General features: G+C 41.6%; 1 protein-coding gene across 17 annotated transcripts in view; it reads left to right on the top strand.

The window, feature by feature from the left end:
• Window positions 1-17,144, top strand: part of SOX5 (SRY-box transcription factor 5) — a 402,743-nt gene extending 385,599 nt beyond the window's left edge. For all 17 annotated transcript variants that reach the window (XM_043538849.1, XM_037915855.2, XM_037915826.2 and 14 more), the window contains exons 14-15: window positions 7,299-7,515; window positions 11,817-17,144. In XM_043538849.1, coding sequence (XP_043394784.1) covers window positions 7,299-7,515; window positions 11,817-12,120 — 521 coding nt within the window. In that variant the 3' untranslated portion in view covers window positions 12,121-17,144. The remainder of the gene's footprint in view (window positions 1-7,298; window positions 7,516-11,816) is intronic.
• Window positions 17,145-19,548: the final 2,404 nt, after the last annotated feature.

Raw genomic sequence — 19,548 nt, 5'->3', positions numbered from 1 at the left:
CAGGAGACTAACTCTGTCGCCTTATGCTTAAAGTACTTACCTGGGAGGTGGGAGACCCAGGATCCAGTGAGTCTTTAAAATTACTTATCCACAGTGCAACAGCTGAACCTGAGGGAGCCTCGCATTGGAATACCCCACAGCCCAGTGGTTAGGGCATTCACCTCAGAGGTAGCAAACGTCACCTCAAATCCTTTCTACCTCTCAGGTGGAGGGCAGACTTGAACTGGACGTCTCCCATGTGAGTACCTAAAACCTAGGCTATAAGCTAGGTCCTCCCTCTCTTGCCATTTTATGTAAGCTTGCCTATAGGTGCTCAATCTGGCAAGCAAGGTCTGAGGCCACTTATCAGATCAGGCCTGCAGGTGAGTTAGGCAGAGGAATGCCTATCTTCCCCCGGTTCGTGAATCGCTCAGGGGCATAGGCGTCCAGTTGCCTGTCACGGCTGCAGTACACATGCTCAGAGGCAGAAACACAGGCACCTAGGCAACTTACACAGGAAAAATCACTCAACGATTTTAGGCTTCTACAGGTTTGGTGACAGCTGAGCAGGGGTTTTGTGAATTCAAGTTGGGCTTGATTCTGGGATTTAGGTGCCTAAGTCCTGTTGTGGATCAAGCTCACAGAGGCCAATGAATTACCCTCATATGTTTCTAAAAGAAATTATCAGTGAGTAAATCTAAGATGTTACACTTTTCTACTGATACAGCATTGCACTATTATACATTTTATATAGGAGGCAAGGTGGGGGGGGGGGCGCTAAAAGTGTGAGCACGAAAATATTTGCCCGAGTAAGGTCAGTTTGGTTTTTGAAATGGCATGAGAAATTTAATTGGATATAATAGCAATGTTAAAAAGGCTTGACTAGTTAAGACGGCTAGTGACTATGCTGAGGTTAGACTGGTCAGAGATATTAGAAGATAAGGTTAGCTTGGTTAGAGTGATATTATGATAAGGTAGCAGCCGGGTGGAATTAAAGATGAGATTAAATTGATTTGAGAGGCAGCACATATTGGTTCTGATACAACTTTATCCCTTGATTAAAAGGGTGGCATGAGCTGATTAGATTAGTTAGAGGAACAGGACAAGAAGGCTAAATTGGTGGTAAGATAAATGTATACTGGTTAAAAGGAATTAGACTAGTTACAGGTGTGTGATGTGATTAGACTAGGGTCCAGAGGCAGTAACAGTTTTGGTCTGTCTATAAATTTAGAGTAGGCCTGATTAAACCTGCCTTTTAATCAGCTTCAAAAATCTACAAAGATCATTCTGAATGGCCTTTTTCATATCGAAAGTACAAAGAGAGCTTGATGTTTTCCCTCTTAACTGATTGTTTTGGATAACAACTTCCGACAGCAGGCTGCTAATTCATTCCGCTTAAAACAGGCACTTCAGCTAGGCTGACATTTTACACAGTCTCTGGGGATCCTGGTTGACATTTTAAAGGGCTTCTAAGCATTTTATAATACCCTAAAATCTGGTTTTAATAAGCCATTCTGCTGAAATTGTTAACATAAGGAATCACCTTTTACTGTTTGGCGCTAGATCAGGGGGGATATAGGGACATCTTTTTCTGATTAGATATACAGTAGTTGGAGTAAAATGTGCAAATTCATTACAGATCTTGTCGAGGTGACAGACAACATAGCTGACTCCAAACTCTATACTGTTTTGCTGCCAGATAGAGGAAGAAACTATGTTTGAAGGCAGTAAGAGATGTGGTTTCTTTTCCTTTCCATCATCACATTTAATTTTTTTTTTAACCTTCCTCCTCTGCAATAGAGAGGGAAGCCCTGATATCCTTTTTCTTGACAGAAACGTTACAGAGGTCTTTCCTCAATTGCAAAAGGCCAGTCTTTTGAAGTCAGCAGGGAGCTCTCTGGTGAAGGGTGAGCAACTAGAAACCTACAGATCAACCAGGTGTTTGGGTCTCTTTGTGAAAAGCCACAACTACTGTATATGTTTTAAACAGTGCGCCTACACATTGGGGTCACAGAGCAGCACTGTCACTGAGAGCGGCTTAGATGGGGATGCCACTGAGCCGGGGTGATTTTTATAGTGAAATGAGAGGAGTGCCCTTCACTGCACTAGAATTCTCTAGGGATTATGTGTGACACTATGGTATTATGTTTTAAGCATAAAAATTAGATATACGGATTTGTCACTAAATTCATCTGTGCATACGTTTGGCATCCATCTGTTCATTGCAACTTGAAGTTGTGGAGATTAGGTTTTTTATTAAATTGTTAAGAAATCTGTTTAAAAAATAACTGGTCTGCTGGATCCCCTTAAATTTTAATGATTTATTCCTTAGATATGTTTTTAAATATATATAAATTAATTTTAGAAATAGATCTACAATATACATACAGAGATTTATAAAAGGTAAAACAGGAAGTTACCTCCCAAATCTCCAGTCCACTAATGCAGGTGTGTATATCAGTGGTTTTCAACCTGGTGTCTGCAGACTATTTCTAAGTTTCCAAAGGGGTCCTCGGCACCTTCATTTGAAATTTTTTAAGGGTCTGCAAGTGAAGAAAGGTTGAAAACGACAGGTCTATCAATCAATCAAAAAATCAGCCTGAGGCAGACACCCTGCATCTAAAATTTCAGCCTGGATGTTTAAAGTTTTGCAGAGTTATAAGCAACTGAAAACAGCATCTTAACTCTATGTGGTACTTCCAGTTCTGCCTGTACTATACATATATGTGTTTGTATGGATATAGACTCTGAGCCTGTATGGTGATCTGTGCATGCAGACTGCTACACCTCTGCAGATGACCACTGCTGTCATCAGGGCTCCATGTGGGTGCAGCAATGTGCCTGCACAGATCCCAAAGCAGGATTGGAGTGTTGACAATTCTTGCAATTTTGTCATGAGTCTCATGATATCTCGTGTTGTGTGGGTATTTATATACACACACACAATAAAATCAGCCTTGCAAAACTTATCATGAAACTATTCTGTCCGAGCAAAAAATGTACTTACCTAACTTTATTGTGTTGATTGATGACAGTAGTTTGATCGTGCTATGTGACCTGTGCAGGCAGACCCCTGAATCTGCATATACTCCCATTGACTTCATCAGGTCTCACACGGGCGTAAAGATCTGTTCTCATTCTTTATCTATGTATATTAGACAGACACACTTTAGAACATGAACACTTCATACTGAGACCCGCGGCAGCGTGCCAAATTTTGCATATTAGTAAGTAAGCAAATGAAAACGATAAACAGAAAATCAAGGATACTTCATCACAAAATCTGCTTTTTATTTATTTTGACAAGCATAGTTTAGTTTTAATTATTTATGATACTTCAAAACATACTAGTAAATGATCTTTAGTATATTTTGTAAAAACAATAAAGTCACAGTAATAGGAGATATCACTGCAGGAGGCAGCTATTAAATATTTGCTAGGAAGAGAGGTGAGGCTGCCAGGATTTTTGTGCTATTGAGATTGCAGCTTGCAAGGGGGGAAATAATGAATGACATTTATGTATAAATATTACAAATCGAGATATGGATGAAAATGTCAGTACCTATGGCTCTGGGCCTACAAAAATTTATGCATGTGCTTAACTTTATGCACGAAGGTCTGCCCTCCCAGATCCAATTGGAGATTTGGAGCTACTGGCATCAGTCAACACAGTAAAAGATGGTTTAAGTAACTTTGGTGTGTTGACATAACATTTGCACCAGAATTTTACAAGGCTGATTTTATTTGATATATTCATTTAAATACATACACACCACTATAGCTCCAATCCTGCATTGTCAGAGAATTCAGTGTATACAGCTCATCATGTGCATAAGTCTTTGCAGGATGAAGGCTTATGTTCATTATTCTGTTATGTTTTTCTATGATCCATTTATTCCGAAAACTAACAGTGGTAACTATGGGGTATTCAGACTATTAATTTAGTTTGTGATATATACCGCATATATTACGTATCTGCTGGGATATTTACGTATTTATTGGTTTTGTAAATACAAGATACTTAATCGGGGGGGGGGGGAGAACTTCTATATAACCATAAGGCATTTCATATGTAGAGCATTAGGAGTCAGATATAAGTGCAAATGATCACCAATAATTACATGTGGCAATGCCAAGCTATCGGTGAGATTTGTACGTATCCTTCCTAACAAATGTTTTTTGATCTTTGACCCCTTCAGTTCTCTGTCCATATGCACCTTTACCACTAAACTCACATGCACATGCTTTCACATCACTTACCAGAGAGTCTGAAATAGCCTGTGGTGCCTTCTCTTCTCTGATATTTAACATACTTGAAGCAAAAAGTCTTCTAGGTTTTCAGCTTTATTATTTATAAATGAAAACTCTTTGTCAGCATAAACTATTATTTTTAAACCAGTAGGTGCTAAAATGGTGTTTATGGCCTGCGGGTTCTAGATTCACTTAGCCTTAGTTTGTGACTTCTTCAGACTTTAGAGAAGCCAGTATACTGAAGAAGGGATAGATCCTGAAAATGGATCCACATCTTGGCACCCTAGAGCTCTATTTGCAGGATCTGGCCCTAACTCTCAAATGTGTAACACCAACAATTTTAGGCCCCATCTATATTCCCACACAGGCTTCCCTTGGGTCAGCTGCATGGGTGGATCAGGTTCTGGCAGTTCCTAGCTGTTTATCACTGTGTCAGCTAACCTGATCAGGATCTGGCAGTCAGTGGGAAAGAGGTAGCCATTGAATGACACTTTCCTGGCTATAACCACTAGGAAATGACTCTTCTCTTCAGGAGACCACCAAGCTGCTTTCCATGCTCCTTTATATATTGGCAGTAAAAGGGTACATGATTGACTCCACACTAATTGTACTAAGGGATGACTTTTCATTGCTCCCTTCAGAGTAGACATTTCCCCTTAGGTCAGTTACCACTAGATGTGACGTAGGATCAGTATTCTGTACCCAGCCTATTAGTCTTTCATTACAGAAACCCATACTGGAGTTCGAAATGAAGCTTCAACAAAGCAGAGCACCGAGAAAACTGATGTCAGCCAGTGGGCTCTGTCTTCCCAAGGGAACTTTCCTAAAGGAATCAGACTGTTTCCTTCTTAAGGAAGAGAGAACTGTGCTTTTTTTATATTGAAAAGACAGTTTTGGGAGCAGAGTGAGCTAAGAACACTATGAGTAATAGCATGAGCTAAGTACAGAATGAGTAACAAAGAAGGAAAGTACTGTAAGTCAAATATAACATTCTAAACCTGTTATGTTGAGAAATTATGCAGACTTATTTCCAGTACGAAAATGGACTATTTTCCAACCAGTTTTTCCTTCTGGGTCATATATTTCACAGTTTGGTCCATAATGTTGCGTGGAATGAATCTTGTCCTGAAGCAATCCTAGAGTTCATTGAATAATTCCCAAAGAATATTTTATTCAGGGTATCTTGCTGCATTTTTTCAGGCATTATCTGTTAGGGTTTTTTTGTTTGTTTTGTTTTTAATTTTTCACTTTATAAATGTCATGGGACATTTTAAAATAAAAATACTCATTTTTTCCACTATTCACCCAGTATATACACAGCAGCACAGAGCAAAAGTTAAGGATCATCCTAGTGCAGCAGGAATATTTTAATTTATACAGTAGTTATCAAAATATTGTATATTAATGCTCTGTCTCCAACTGCTAATTTGTCACGTGGGAACAACTCTTTTGCGCCTCTGGATTCTTTTTAATAATACCTTGTACCAGTGGTTCTCAATCAGGGGTATGTGTATCCCGGGGGGTACGTAGAGGTCTTCAAGGGGATACATCAACTCATCTAGATATTTGCCTAGTTTTACAACAAACTACATAAAAAGCACTAGCGAGTCAGTGCAAACTAAAATTTCATAGGACTTGTTTATACTGCTCTACGTACTATACACTGAACAGTAAGTAAAATATTTATATTCCAATTGATTTATTTTATAATTATATGGTGAAAATGAGAAAGTACCCCGTTTTTTAATAAGTGTGCTGTGACACTTTTGTATTTTTGTGTCTGATTTTGTAAGCAAGTAGTTTTTAAGCAAGGTGTAACTTAGTGGTACGCAAGACAAATCATACTGAAAGAGGTACAGTCATCTGGAAAGGTTGAGAGCCCCTCCCTTATATTTAAATAGGACCTTTCATCCCAAAGAACCTGACTCTAGCTTGGTACTTTATGGGAATATATGGGAACTACTCCTCTCTTCACTGGAATTCTACCTTAGAAGCAGTTGTACCAGGCTTGAATGGGAGCAATGTAGGACCCTAGTCACACCACAATATGAGGGTCCCTGTGCCACAGCCCCACACCATAACCCTGACCCCAAATGGTGTGGTGATGGCAGAGGACTTCCTTCCCAGATAGGGAAAGGCAAAGGCATGGCCCTTTCTTTTCCCGCATCCCACCTCACCCCAGGAGTAGCAGCAGGTGTCTGTTCTGGCCCCAGAGAGGCAGGGGTAGAAGCAGGGGAGCCCTCTCAAAGTTACTTGTATTTCTGTAACAGGTGAGCCAGGCCCACTTCATTCTTCACCTCCTGCTACATACAGAGTCCTCTGTTGGGCTGGAGTTGGCACGACTTCCCACTGTAGAGGGTTTTGGAGTTAACACCTCGCTGGGATGCACTGCACAATTCCTATCTCTCAAAGCTATTGTTTCAGGCTCTCTGAAGACTCAGGCAGAATTCAGCACATTGGCTATGCTCAGTTCATGTTTTCAAGCTTTTTGTTACAACCGTGAAAGCTAGAAAGATACTTGTTTAAAACAATGAAAGCTTAGACTTTGATGTAAGCCTGACGTTAGGAATCAAGGCCCTAGCGTCCCTATATTTTAATCCAGCCCAGGGTGGAATGCAGCAGCTAGTTCACAGCACACAGGAAGTGGAGACGAGTACCATGCTTAAATGAAACTACAGAGGAACACAGGCAGACTAGAATTCAAACAGCTGAATGGGACTTTGCCCAAGCCATTGGGATTCGCAACCTACTTTTACAAAGTGTCAGGGATCTTTAATAATGACTGTGGTCAGGACGTTGGGGTTATGTCTCATCTAAAAGACAGTATGTGTAGCAGCAGTGTCCATAAAAGAATGCCACATACAAAGCTATCTGCACCACATGGGCATAGCTGGGAGGTTTACAGGCCAAATAAAAACTAGCTGTGACCCTCCCCATGTGAAAGCGCTGACTGTTTCACAGCCCAAAGCCATAGGACCGGGGGTATCTTGTTCTTAATGACCTGCTTATTTGTCCTTCTCTGAATGGGAAAGGGGCAGGGTTCTCATTTCTCATTCTTCTTGTGACAGGATCTCGCTGGAAAGCTATGACAAACCTAGAGAAGCAGCCATACTATGAGGAGCAGGCCCGACTCAGCAAGCAACACCTGGAGAAATACCCAGACTATAAATACAAGCCCAGGCCGAAGCGCACCTGTCTTGTGGATGGCAAAAAATTGCGGATCGGCGAGTACAAGGCAATCATGCGCAACAGGCGACAAGAGATGAGGCAGTATTTTAATGTTGGGTATGGGCCTGTCATCTCTTTTATTTCAGTAGAAATTGTCCTTGTTTCAGAGCTGTAAACTTCAGATTTTATTATGAGGTAAATAATGTGTTGCTAACTATGACGGAGGAGTGCCTCTTGTCAGCTGGGTGTGAACCTGCACTCCCTCTCTCTTGGCTTCCGGTGCCCCGACAGCTGTTAACCTCGTCAGGTGTGTTTTCTGTGGCCCAGCCCTCCAGCCAGGTCACACACAGTCAATATGTGAACGAACAAACAAACCCCTTCCAGGGTAACAAAACTCCAGCAGGGCCTTTCACTTGCTCTGGTTGATATCTGCAGCCCTGCCTTTGGGGCTCAATTCTCGGCCCTTCTGGGCTAGCTTTAAATCTGTCCCTAGCCTGGTATAGATCAGTGCCCCCAGTGCTTTCTCCCTGGAGACTCTTTGTTTTCAGTGGTTGTATGGTTTCCCAGCTGTCCAGCCAGCTTACTCCTTAATTCCAGTCCCCTTCCAGGGTAATAAAGTTCAACATATGGTTGGCCCGCTTCAGGGTCTTCAGCCCATCACGGGGCCTATTTAAATTCCCAGCCCCTTTCTTAGGCTTTTAATGCAGAGTCTTATCCTCTCCATGGGGCTTAGGCCACTTTTCCAGTGGCCGGTGGGGGGAACCTAGGCCCGCTGACTGCTCCGGGTCCCAATCCAGGGACCCTACAAATAGCAGCCATGTGCTGCTTCCTTTAACTCTGGTGCTGCTGCTATTCCCTGGGCCAATTCCCATGTAACCCCTTCTTCTTCACCCTGATCTCAGGGTTCTCTGTCTTTTCCCTGCTTGAATACAGTCCCTCCCAGGCCTCTTTACCTGTGGAGTTTTGCAGCCTTCCTGTCCTCCTTCTGGTCCCAGCCAGCCACTGATCTGCTCAGCTGCTGCCGCTCTTTTTATCTGAGCCTGCTGTGCTCTGATTGGCTGCTGCTCTGCAGCATTTCTAGGCAGGCCTGGAGGACCCACATTCACTGTTCCTTTTCCTAAAGCGGGGTGTGGCAGGACTGCAAGACCTCCAGCAGAGGGCCGATACACCCCATCACACTAACTAATATGAAGCTCATATTTAAAGGCCATGTGGTCCATATAGCTGTGACCTGGAAGTCAGGAGATCTGTTCATGGCTTTGCTATTTAATTTTGGCCAACTGGGCTTCAGTTTCCCCATCTGTAATATAGAGATAATGATACTTGCCCATTTTGACCACACCTTTGGATGAAATGCACCACAGATGTGCTAAGTATTAATCATTATGGGGTTTTACAGAATCTATATGAATTAATCTGTTGATAGTGCCTATAGCTCCCAAGGCCAGAAACACTAGCTCACATTCAAGGGGTTCGGCAAGAGGTCGGCTAAAAGATTACTCAGCAATGCTACTGAAGACCACAGCCCATGGCAGGTTGAGCCTTGCTAGTAAGGTCAGTGAGGATAGAGGCATAAAACATCCTCAGCCAGCTCACACTGGTCAGGTGATGAGATTACTTCAGTCCAAGGGCATTACGGGTGCCAGAGACACTTTTGCTTGGTGGTAAGCTGAAAGCTAGTGAGGGGTTCAAATCTCAAGAGGATTGCTTCAGCAAAATATCCAAAGGTTTGCATGTTTGTCCAGACTTACTTCTCTGCTTTTTGATATAGAAACCCACCTGGAAGGTTCTTTCTGCAACTACTGTTTGGTTTTGGGTACAGATAGGTGAGAAGTATTGCAAGGACAGATGTTCTTGTGATATTTCCACATATGGTCCAGGAAACACAGAGCTACACAAAAAAAGATAGTTTTTGTTTAAAAAAAAAAGTCAACTAGCCTTAAAAAGATTGGAATCTGCGCTCTGTTTCCCTTTTGGGGTGAAAAAGGAATGCTTTTTTTTTTTATTGTACCAGAACCGGGTCTAGTTAATGGGTATGAATAGCAGTAAAGGGGAAAATAGTGGCCCAGTTACTGGTAAGTGTCCTTAGACAGTGTTTTGAACAGTTACCGTGTACACTGTTATAATAAGCAGCTCAACAGAGAAATTTGAGCTGCTTAACCCTGTGGTGCTGGCAGGTTCAGTGATCCCACTAGTAAGCACTGAAACAAACATAGGGAAGTCAGCCAACATTCGGCATCAAGAGATTAGAAAAAAGAGGGGGGAGGGTCTTTCTGAGAAAGAATAGGTGGCAAGAGAGCCCCCCAAATACTGCTTATCTCGCTGACATGCAGGGCTTTACAATTTTTTTAAACTAATCTTGCAATGTTTTTAGTATTATTATTTAACTTTCCAGATGAATCTGACAAGTACCCTATCTGAAAACAAGACATTTTGGAGATAGTTTGTCTAGAATTTAGAGCAGGGACTGGGGAGGGGGGCTGTGTTTGAAATCTAGGTTCCACTGAAGTCAATGGTAAAACTCCCATTGACTTCAATCAGTATTTGATCCTGGGAGTCAGGTTCTGTTCCTGGCTTTGCCCCTGATTCACTGCAGGATCTGGTGCAAGTCATTTAGGGCCAGATTTGTAAACGATTTAGGCACCAAAATAAATGGCCAGGTTTTCAAGAGTTTTGAAAGTCTGTCCGTAAGTGTCACAATAGTTGGGACTTGGCTCTCTTGAAAAATCTGACCCTTAATCTCGGTCAGCCTCTTCATCTCTATAAAGGGGCTAAAAATGCTTACTTTATAGGGCCATCACGAACCTTAACACATCAATGGCTATAAAGAGCTTTGAGATCCTCTGATGGAAGGCGCTATAGGAGTGGCAGATATTATTCTTCAATTATGGAATGCAAGTGACATTACAGAAGAACTGTGAAACTCAACAAACGTTTGGCCTATGAGAGGCACCGTCTGAGTGCAAAGTGTTCCTATTATTAAAAGCCATTTAAAAACACTGAATAATTCTAGTTGCAGAAATGCTAGGTCTTTCTGTTGAATTAAGAGTAAAAGCAAAATATATGTTCTCCCTATTTACAGGCTAAGCCCTTAGTTGAGGCATACTATATTGTTCTTGAAATAAGGAAGTGAGCAGGCTTCCCTAGGACAGCAACAAGCAAGTACGTTAAAAATGTGGCAAATAATTCCAAATAAATGTTCAGATGCTTGGGACTGCTTAGTCTTTCGGGATTGCTGTGCAAGGCTTACTGGGCAGTCAGTGAACAGTCAGGCTCAGGAACAGGGGATGGTTTCACTCTTAATTAAAAATGTTCATCTCAAGAGATTCCACCCTGTCTCCTGTGGCAAGGCTTTTCAGTACAGATGGACACACCACTGATGACATTACAATATGCAGCATGTACTGAAGGGTATTACTGCAATGGAATTACTTCATGCAGCAAGGAAACAAAAGGAGCATGAATTTTAAACCTCTAGGCTTGTTGGGACCCTGGAGCTTCTCAGGGAAATAAACTCTGGTGCAACACAGCTAGTGTTCTACATGGAAAAGGAATTTTGATGGCCTGAAATAATTCTGCTTTCACTGCCTTGTACATGTTTCCAAGGCTTAAATGTCCTATAGAGGATTTTTATCAAACACTGCTGTTGCTCTATTTATTTTAAAACAATGTATGTCTAAGTCTGGCTTTTTCTAGTTTTATCTGCCATCCCTGAGAGGATCTACTTTTCACTAATATTTCTCACTGTTCCAGGGAGTTGTCCATCCCGATCACTAAATGATCCCTCTTCTCACCCACCTCCCTGTGGACATTGGAGGTCCTGGGGATCACCCACAGTCCCACATGGGTCCCAGAAGGCCTTGTGCCCCTCCCTACAAGCCATCAGGTTTCTAAATAAACTCCATGTTCCTAGCCTATGTCAGGCTTTCAGATGGAAGCCTGGTCCTTTTCCCCATGCCACCAATAGACTTCCTCAGGAACTCCCACCACCACCTCTCTCCTGCCAGCAAAACCTTGCTGTTTGTTTCTGGCCCTCGTTGCACTCCGTAATTTTTTTATTTTGGGGGGGGGGTGGGGGGGAGGGGAAGTCTTTTTTAATTGTTGGACCATGGGTGGCAGGATGTTTGTCATTGGCTGTGTGCTCATAGACATCTCATTCACCCAGTAAGGAACCTTGCACCTTAGGCAAGCTCCAAAGTTCAGATACAGATCAAACGTCTCTGAAGTTTGGTGGTGCTTGAATCAGTGATTTGGTTCAGGCCTAACATTAGTCATAGGATCAAGTGTCAAAGCTTGGAAGATTAAGGGCGGCCCACCAAGCCCAATAATGATAGTCCTTGTGACTTTATAGGCTATCCTGCTAAGCTCTCTCTTTGCTCCTGCTTGTATTTAAATATCCTTTTATTTTTCAACAACAGGCAACAAGCACAGATTCCTATCGCCACCACTGGTGTAGTCTACCCAGGAGCCATCGCCATGGCAGGAATGCCCTCCCCCCATCTGCCATCAGAGCACTCGAGTGTGTCCAGCAGCCCAGAGCCCGGGATGCCTGTCATCCAGAGCACTTATGGCATCAAAGGCGAGGAACCCCACATCAAAGAGGAGATGCAGGCCAGTGACATCAATGGAGAAATCTACGATGAGTACGACGAAGAAGAGGACGACCCTGATGTGGACTACGGCAGTGACAGTGAAAATCACATTGCAGGACAAGCCAACTGATAAGGGTCCAAATATTGCGTGACCTTACAGGACTTCAAGGAGGAAAAAAAAAAAAAGCCCCACCTGGTTTATCCTTACCAGTGGCCAAGCACATTAACTTTCTCATACACTGACTGTTACTTTAACTGTTAGTCTTAACTAGTTGGGACATCAGCTGACTAATAGACATCAGCCTGCATTTAAAAAAAAAAAGGCCCAGAAGAAAGGAAACAATGATGGTAACAACAACAAAAGAATGAAATAAGCTATGGGTAAAATAATGCCAGTAATTCAGCTGCTATACCCAAGCACTGAAGTCTTACCCGTCGACCTTTGATTATTTTTTTTTTTCAAATAAACTCTATGGCTGTTTGTTCTACAATGTTCTAGAAATTCTCACTCAGGTACACAGTGCCAACAAGTGGCTTGTGAATGTGTTTTGTTGTTTTGTGCTACAGTTTAAAGAGAAGTAAATTTTTTTTTTTTTGGTAATGCACCTGACAGGAAAAAAAAAAAAAAAAAGACAATTCCTTTTACCCCTCTGCCTCCTCCTCCTCCTTTTCCCTTCTCCTTTGAATATTTAGGGTTGGCGGCACGCATGTGTGTGTATGGTGGGGAAGGGAGTGGGGAGTCTGTTTCTGTAAACCCCAACAAGCAATTTCCTTTCTCGAGAGGACTTCTCTTCATCAGTTGCACACCACACCGAGTCTTTGAGCAAGTGCCAAATTTGTACTAAAGCGCTGAACTAGTTCAATTTTATTTTTCCGGTTGGTCGCTTTTGTTTCTTGTTCTGTCTTAAGTTAGGACAGTGTTATTATGTCTTAGACAATCCCTCGAAGAACCTGATATACCAGCAGCTGGTGAGATTAGACTTTGTTTTCTTTTCTTTTCTTTTTTAAAGGAAACTGTAGGTGCCGTTCTCAGGTGAAAGTGAGAGAGACATAAGAAAATTTAGAGAAAAATATTTTATGATCTTGGATTTTTGTGTGTGTGTGTTTATGGTACTAATAAGAATAATATTGGACCATTGTGAGCAAAAATCATATTCAGGATGAAATCCCACATCCTCCAAACAACTTGGTCTGTAAGGAGCCTTTGCTTTTAATTTATACTTCAAATGGCAACATAAAAAATGACCGTTGTTAGAACAGGGCAGGCAAATTGGAAGTACTAACCTCTAGAATGAGCGAAAATGGATGAATCTGGGGCTGATCTCTGATCCATAAGGCAGATCTTGGCTGAGACTCTGCTCTCTCTACCTACTTGGAACACCCACGGGCATCAGTGGGATGTCTGTGCAAGGAGAAAGAACAAAAATAACAATGAAGCAATTCCCCCATCCACTGTGGGCAGCAAAATCCTGAGTCTTTGAGGTTCCAAAAGGGTTGGAGACCAGGAAAATAAATAAATTCCCTCAAGCTCTAACAGATATTTATAATGTTGTTCTAGACCTCCTTGCCTCAGTCATCTCACCTGTAAATTCTGTGCTGTTTACACATGGGCATGCACGTTTGAGACAGTGGCGTTGCACACATATAACCCTGGGCAGAATTTAGCCCACGGTATTTTCAGCAACCTAACTGAAAATTCTGCTTTGTTTCAAAGTGACACAAAGCATCCTTTGGTGCCTGACTCTGATCCTCCTCTAAGAAGAGTGCGCCCAGTTTCATGTGGTAAGACAGCAGGCAGCAGCATTACCTAACCCTAGCACGAAAAGGATACCTCTGATTTCCAACAGCAGCTCTATCCTAGGAAGTGCGGTCTCATGTTACAGAAAAAAGCTTTCCATTGAGGCACAGTTTGTGAACATAGGGCGCCATCCTACAGATCTTTACTCACAGGAAGACGCTCATCATCAGCATCACGGGAACGCCTCATGTGAGTAAGGACTACACGCATTTGCAGGATCCAGCCCACAGTACTCACCAGTAGATTCAGGGCCCTGACCCTGTCAGTCCTCACAGATCCAATTGCAGGATCATGACCTTACTTTGCCCTGAAGACATACCACTTGAAGTGTAAAGCTCCTTCTCAAGACCTTGTGCAAAGCAAATGACAAACAAACAAATGCCATTTAAGAGTTAGGACAATACTCCAATGAGCGGTTTGGATGTGTGATAGCTTCACCCCATGCCATCTTTTTTTCTCCCTCCCTTTTCTTTATTTCCCCTTTTCGATTTCCACCTCTGCATCAAAAATTCTTTTCACTTTTTCTCGCTTTCAGAAGACTTGCTCTGGGGTTACGCTTGGAGTAGCTGATCACATCCTCCACGTCAGAGGGTTTTATTGGTTTTGTTTGTATTTGATGACTGTATTTTTTTTTCATTTGAACTGCCTCTTCTTGCTAGTGTTGTAATGGTAATTATAATAATAATAATAATAATGGTCAGCTGTTCCCAGATTAGTAAATTATGTATAATTTATTTCCCTTTTTTCTACCTTATTTTATTCTGTTCTGATTTGGCAGTGCAGCAAATGAAGCTGTTGAGATATTTAAAATTGCTGCCCAACCCCGCTTTTTTATATAGACATATAAAAACTCACTTCTTCCCATGCTCACCCCCATTCTTATTTCTTCATTTTAATTTTGGCCCCAGTCATGTCAACTTCTGATGTTTATTATGATGGAGTGAATTAATGGAAGTGTTGTTTTCAATCTTAATTAACTTCTGCTCTCTCATCACTCATTTTAGTTATTTAATTACACCAGTCATCTAGAGCCAATTTTTTTAAGCACTCTGTTTGGATAAGAAGAAAAAAATAGACAATTGTTTTTATATCATTCTTATGTACAATGTGAAAACAGATATTTGCTTCTTCTTTTTTTAATTTGTTCCCTGTCTTTGTGAACAAATTATTTCTGACTCTTGTGGATTCACCTCACATTTGCTGGTTGCTTGATTTCCACCATGTTATAGAGATGCTCTGGTTTAATTATGTGACTTCGGGCTACGAGAATACTTTGTTTTAGCTCCAGGTAGGTGCCACCAAGGCAGGCATGGTGAAATTCTGGCCTCATTGAAGTCAATGGGAGTTTTGCCTTAGACTTTGATGGGACTAGCATTTCACCCAAAAAAGCTATGAGCTTGATACTCAAGGCCTCACTCATGGGAGTAGCCCTGTTTAAGCCAATGGGCCTAGTCGCGTGAATTAGGAGCACTTGTAAGGGCTGGAGGACTAAGCCCTATTCCTCATAATGGGTGATGTGACAGAATTCCTTTTTGGGGAGGTGTGGGAGATGGGGCTGTGCTTTACATTCTGTGTTGTCTTTGACTGAGTCTCAGAACGAATGCTAAAAAAAGAAAAAAAAAATGCTGACTTTATTGCAACCCAACCTATACCTGAGAGACTATGCTAGGACCTAGGGCTTGGGTCAAATTTTCAAACCTGGGTAGCTTGCTAAAGACCCTGGATTTAGATGTTGAAACTGATACAGCCCTACAAAGCATGTGCTTAAGTATTTTGCTGGATCAGAGCGCCCATATGTCCTATAGTATTAAAACACCCATGTTTGAAATAGAGGCCCTTTTTAAAAAAACTATAAAAGTAGTTCTTGTCTTGTTTCTTTCTTTTCCTGGGTTTTGTGTCCTTATGGCTCTGAGAAAAGCCAGGTTAGAACAGATTAGGATAGTATTAACCTAAAATTGCACAAAAAGCCTAGCATATATATGGGCCAAGCTCGCCCCTTTCCTGGGAATCTATATAATGATGATCTTCTTGTTAGAACTTTTGTGTTGGTCACACATTTCATTTCCTCAGAAATCAGGGCAGCTTCTTACTCCAGTGTGTCTCAAACTTCTCAGAGAGTAATACCAGCAGTGGGGAAAAGAGGGTCTAAAGAAAAAAAATGGAGGGACTGACTGGTAAGCTCAATGAAATAACACATAATTCTTTCTGAATTTATTCATGCCTTATATTAGTAAAATAGGATTTTTAAGTGCATTTAACATCTTTATTTAACCGTTCCGCTATATTAATCAGGCCCCCAGAAAAGAACACTAGCTACTATTATAGAATTTAATTAGTTTTGTAACAAAATCCTCTTATTACAAATGCATATGGAAGAAATTCTTTCTGCATAGACATTATTTCAAAGATTTGGTTTCTGCAGTAGACTCTTTAATTAAATCATTTTTTTAAAAAGTAAATTGTCTTTAACCTTTTTACAGCACATTTTCAAAGCTTTTTCTTTTTTAATCCAAAGAGATGAGCTGTTATTGTCGCTGAAGAAGACTCTGACATTACGTTTGTAACATCAAAAATAATTACACACAGTGGCAACATAGACCTCACTTAGCAAGAATTTAGCCACTAAAATTAATCGCAACTGCATAATATATCATATGTTTAAGGGCATGGTTTATCAAATATGAAATATTTTGTCTGCCCACTTCTTGATAGAATCCCATCTTCAATTTTGCAAGGAAATGTATGTAATTCATTAGATGTGGATCCAAGTGTATCCTCAACTCACAGGGCATGGGATGGATGTTTAGCTTGGTTTATATTTACATTTTCTTCAACTTTATCTTAACTTGTCAGTTTCCCAGATTGAAGAACATGTCAAGTTTGTTTTTTCTACTGACTGATTTCTCTACTCCCCAGTGTTTTTTGTCACTGGTTTGCTGAAACAGTATTTATATAGCTCCATTGGCTCTAAAGCTCTTCTTCCTCCTTCTAACATTTTGGATTTTACAAGTGAAAAGAAAAATAGAAAAGAAAATAGAGACAATCAAATGCCTGGAGCTTAAAACAAAGTATGTGCAACCTACCATCTCACTTGAAATTTAATAAAAGAAATAATTATGTAAATATAACATAGAGTTATAGATTTATATTTTGTTCATAACACATAGTGTAATATAAGTTGTATATTTTCATGTTTTGGTTTTATGTTATCATTCATGCCACAATAAATTAAAAAACCAGGAGTTGATGTACTCTTTAAGATGTGGGTTACCACCATGCTGGGTTTTTTTGCATTCCCCTTTTTTCAGTATTATTGCCCTACAAGGCACCAATAAAAACAGCAAATGTGTTCTTTACTTATACTGTGTTTCTGTTTCCCACTTCTTACAGCCATGGGGTGCTGTTTAGTTTTGTTATCAGACGAATAAAACAAGATACAAAACATTTAAATCCCATTACTCAAGGTTGTACAAATGCCAGGGGCCAAAATTGTTCCTGGTGTAATGCCACTGAAATGTCAGGAGAAAAATTTGGACCCAGAGATCTTATTCAGGCCACATGCAGACAGGAACGACTTCCAAAGTACAGGTATGGATCCAGATACTGGCCGCTGTATATGTGGGGCTGCTTGGATCAGAGTTTTGGTTCAAGCCCAACTCTAAACCATACATTGATTTAGTTTTGCTAATTTATAAGTATAGCTATTAGGTTCAGGAATTCAGAGCAAATTCAGGGAAATGCTTGATTATACACAAGAAATAACCCTATTAACTTGGATTTGGGGGCATATTGACTAACTACTCCTTCAGTTTCCACAGCAATATGTGGCAGAAAGTGAGGCAAAATCAGTGCAAACTTCCCACCACCTCCATCTTCCCCCAAAAAGAAAAGTACAAATTCAGGTGGCTGCGCCCCCATATGATTCAAAAACTACTCAAACAGTGAGACAGGGTACTTGGGAGTTGCATATAGATAGCCATTAAAGGATGTGATCCTGCAAATCCTTACGCCTGTGAGGTGCTCCATCAATTTTGAAACTCTCCTTGTGTGAGTAAGCATTTGTAGGGTTGAGCCTGAACTTGCTGAATCAATCAATATCCCAGCCACAATGTGAAGCTCAGATTTCTGCAAGCTGGTAGGCTCTGGGTAACTAAGCACCCTGAACTCTCACTATCTTCATTAGGAGGTGAGGGCCGTCAGCATGAGGGACTGGGAACAGCTTTAACAAAGCAGGGCTGCCTGACACTAGTCTCCACACCATAGCTTGTGAGCAGTAGACAACAGAAACGCACATCTTGCAACATGACACCGTCAACAACAACAAAAAGAGGCAGTTGCTATGCATCAAGACGTGTCCAGGAAAGGACTGGACTTTACAGGACCACAACACACACACAGCCTGCTACAAACAGCAGCCCAGTCACCCAATGTATATCACAGAAGAGTCCCTACGTGCCACTGAAGTGTCCAGTACACACAAGTCACACCAAGAGCAGTCCCCCAAGTAGTCCCCCAAGACTCCCCTCTAACACAACACATGGCACCACAGACAGCTAATGTGGCAGCTTAGTTGTGCTCTGACTTTACCATCTTTTGCGTGTCATGGCGCCAAAGTTACTGCATGTCCAGACTCCAGGCCCTACTAGCCTGTCCAGCCTTTTACACAGGTGACTCTATTGGCCTCTTGGCAAGCGATACAACTACTAATCCCACCACCCTCCCCCTCATGCAGACGTCTCGCTCCCATCTCCTCACGGAGCAGCAGGCTGGCATTTGGCAGTCGCAGCCCAACGATGGGGGCGCATGACCTTTTTTTTTTTTTTTTTTTTTTAATGAAGAGGCCAGCATATAGCAAATCCAAGATTTGACCTGTAATGGCTGGAAAGGGGGAGTGTGTGAGAGAGAGACAAACTAAGAATGAGAACTATCCAATTTGGAGTCAACCTCTAAGGTTTTCAAAAAAGGAACCTAGCGTTTAAATCCCCAGAATAAACACTTCAAAAGCATCTAAGTGACTTTTGGAAATGACGTCCCCAGGCACCTGCCTGATTTTTCAAACTGCTGCCCGTCCACCAGCTCCCAATGGCAGCCAGGGGAGCTGGTGGCTGCTCAGTAATTCTGAAAGTCAAGCAGGTGCCTCAGGATGGATTTAAGAACCTAATTTTAGCTTGGCCTAAATTGAACCCACAACACAATTTAGCTGAATTGTGCTGTGGATGGAGTGGAATCTAGCTCACTTGTCCAGCGTTGTGATGGCTCTGTCAGGCAAACAGAAGTAAAAGCTTGTTTAGGTCACTTACGTAAACAGATTTGACTGGTTTTATATACACAAAATGCCACTTTTCAGAATAGGCCCACACTTCACGTACTGCAGCAGAGCGACTTGTGACTCTGGCAAAGTCATTCCTTTTCCCATTGAACAGACGTGGCTGGTGGAGCTGTGTGTGTGTGAGGGCACGTGTAGTGGTTTTTAAAATCTGTTGCAGGAACGCAGGGAAGGGGCTGAGAAAGGTTCTGGGGAAACGCTCTGTACAAAGCGAGCAAGGAAAGGAGATGTGTTTTTTTTTTTTAACGAAGTAAGTTCCCTTGTTCAGTTTTAGAAGAAAACAACCTTTTTTTTAGGATTTACCAGTGTCGCATAAATAAGGGGGTGGGGGGTGAGGGTGACATGACAATGCTCAATCCTCTCCAAACATGATATTTGATATGTCCATGGAACAGCCTCCGTGGAATGGACACTTCTCCAGATTCCAAAAGGCA

This window comes from Chelonia mydas, chromosome 1 (assembly GCF_015237465.2).
Source record: "Chelonia mydas isolate rCheMyd1 chromosome 1, rCheMyd1.pri.v2, whole genome shotgun sequence".
Lineage (NCBI taxonomy): Eukaryota > Metazoa > Chordata > Testudines > Cheloniidae > Chelonia > Chelonia mydas.
This window is presented reverse-complemented; position numbering and strand designations above follow the sequence as displayed.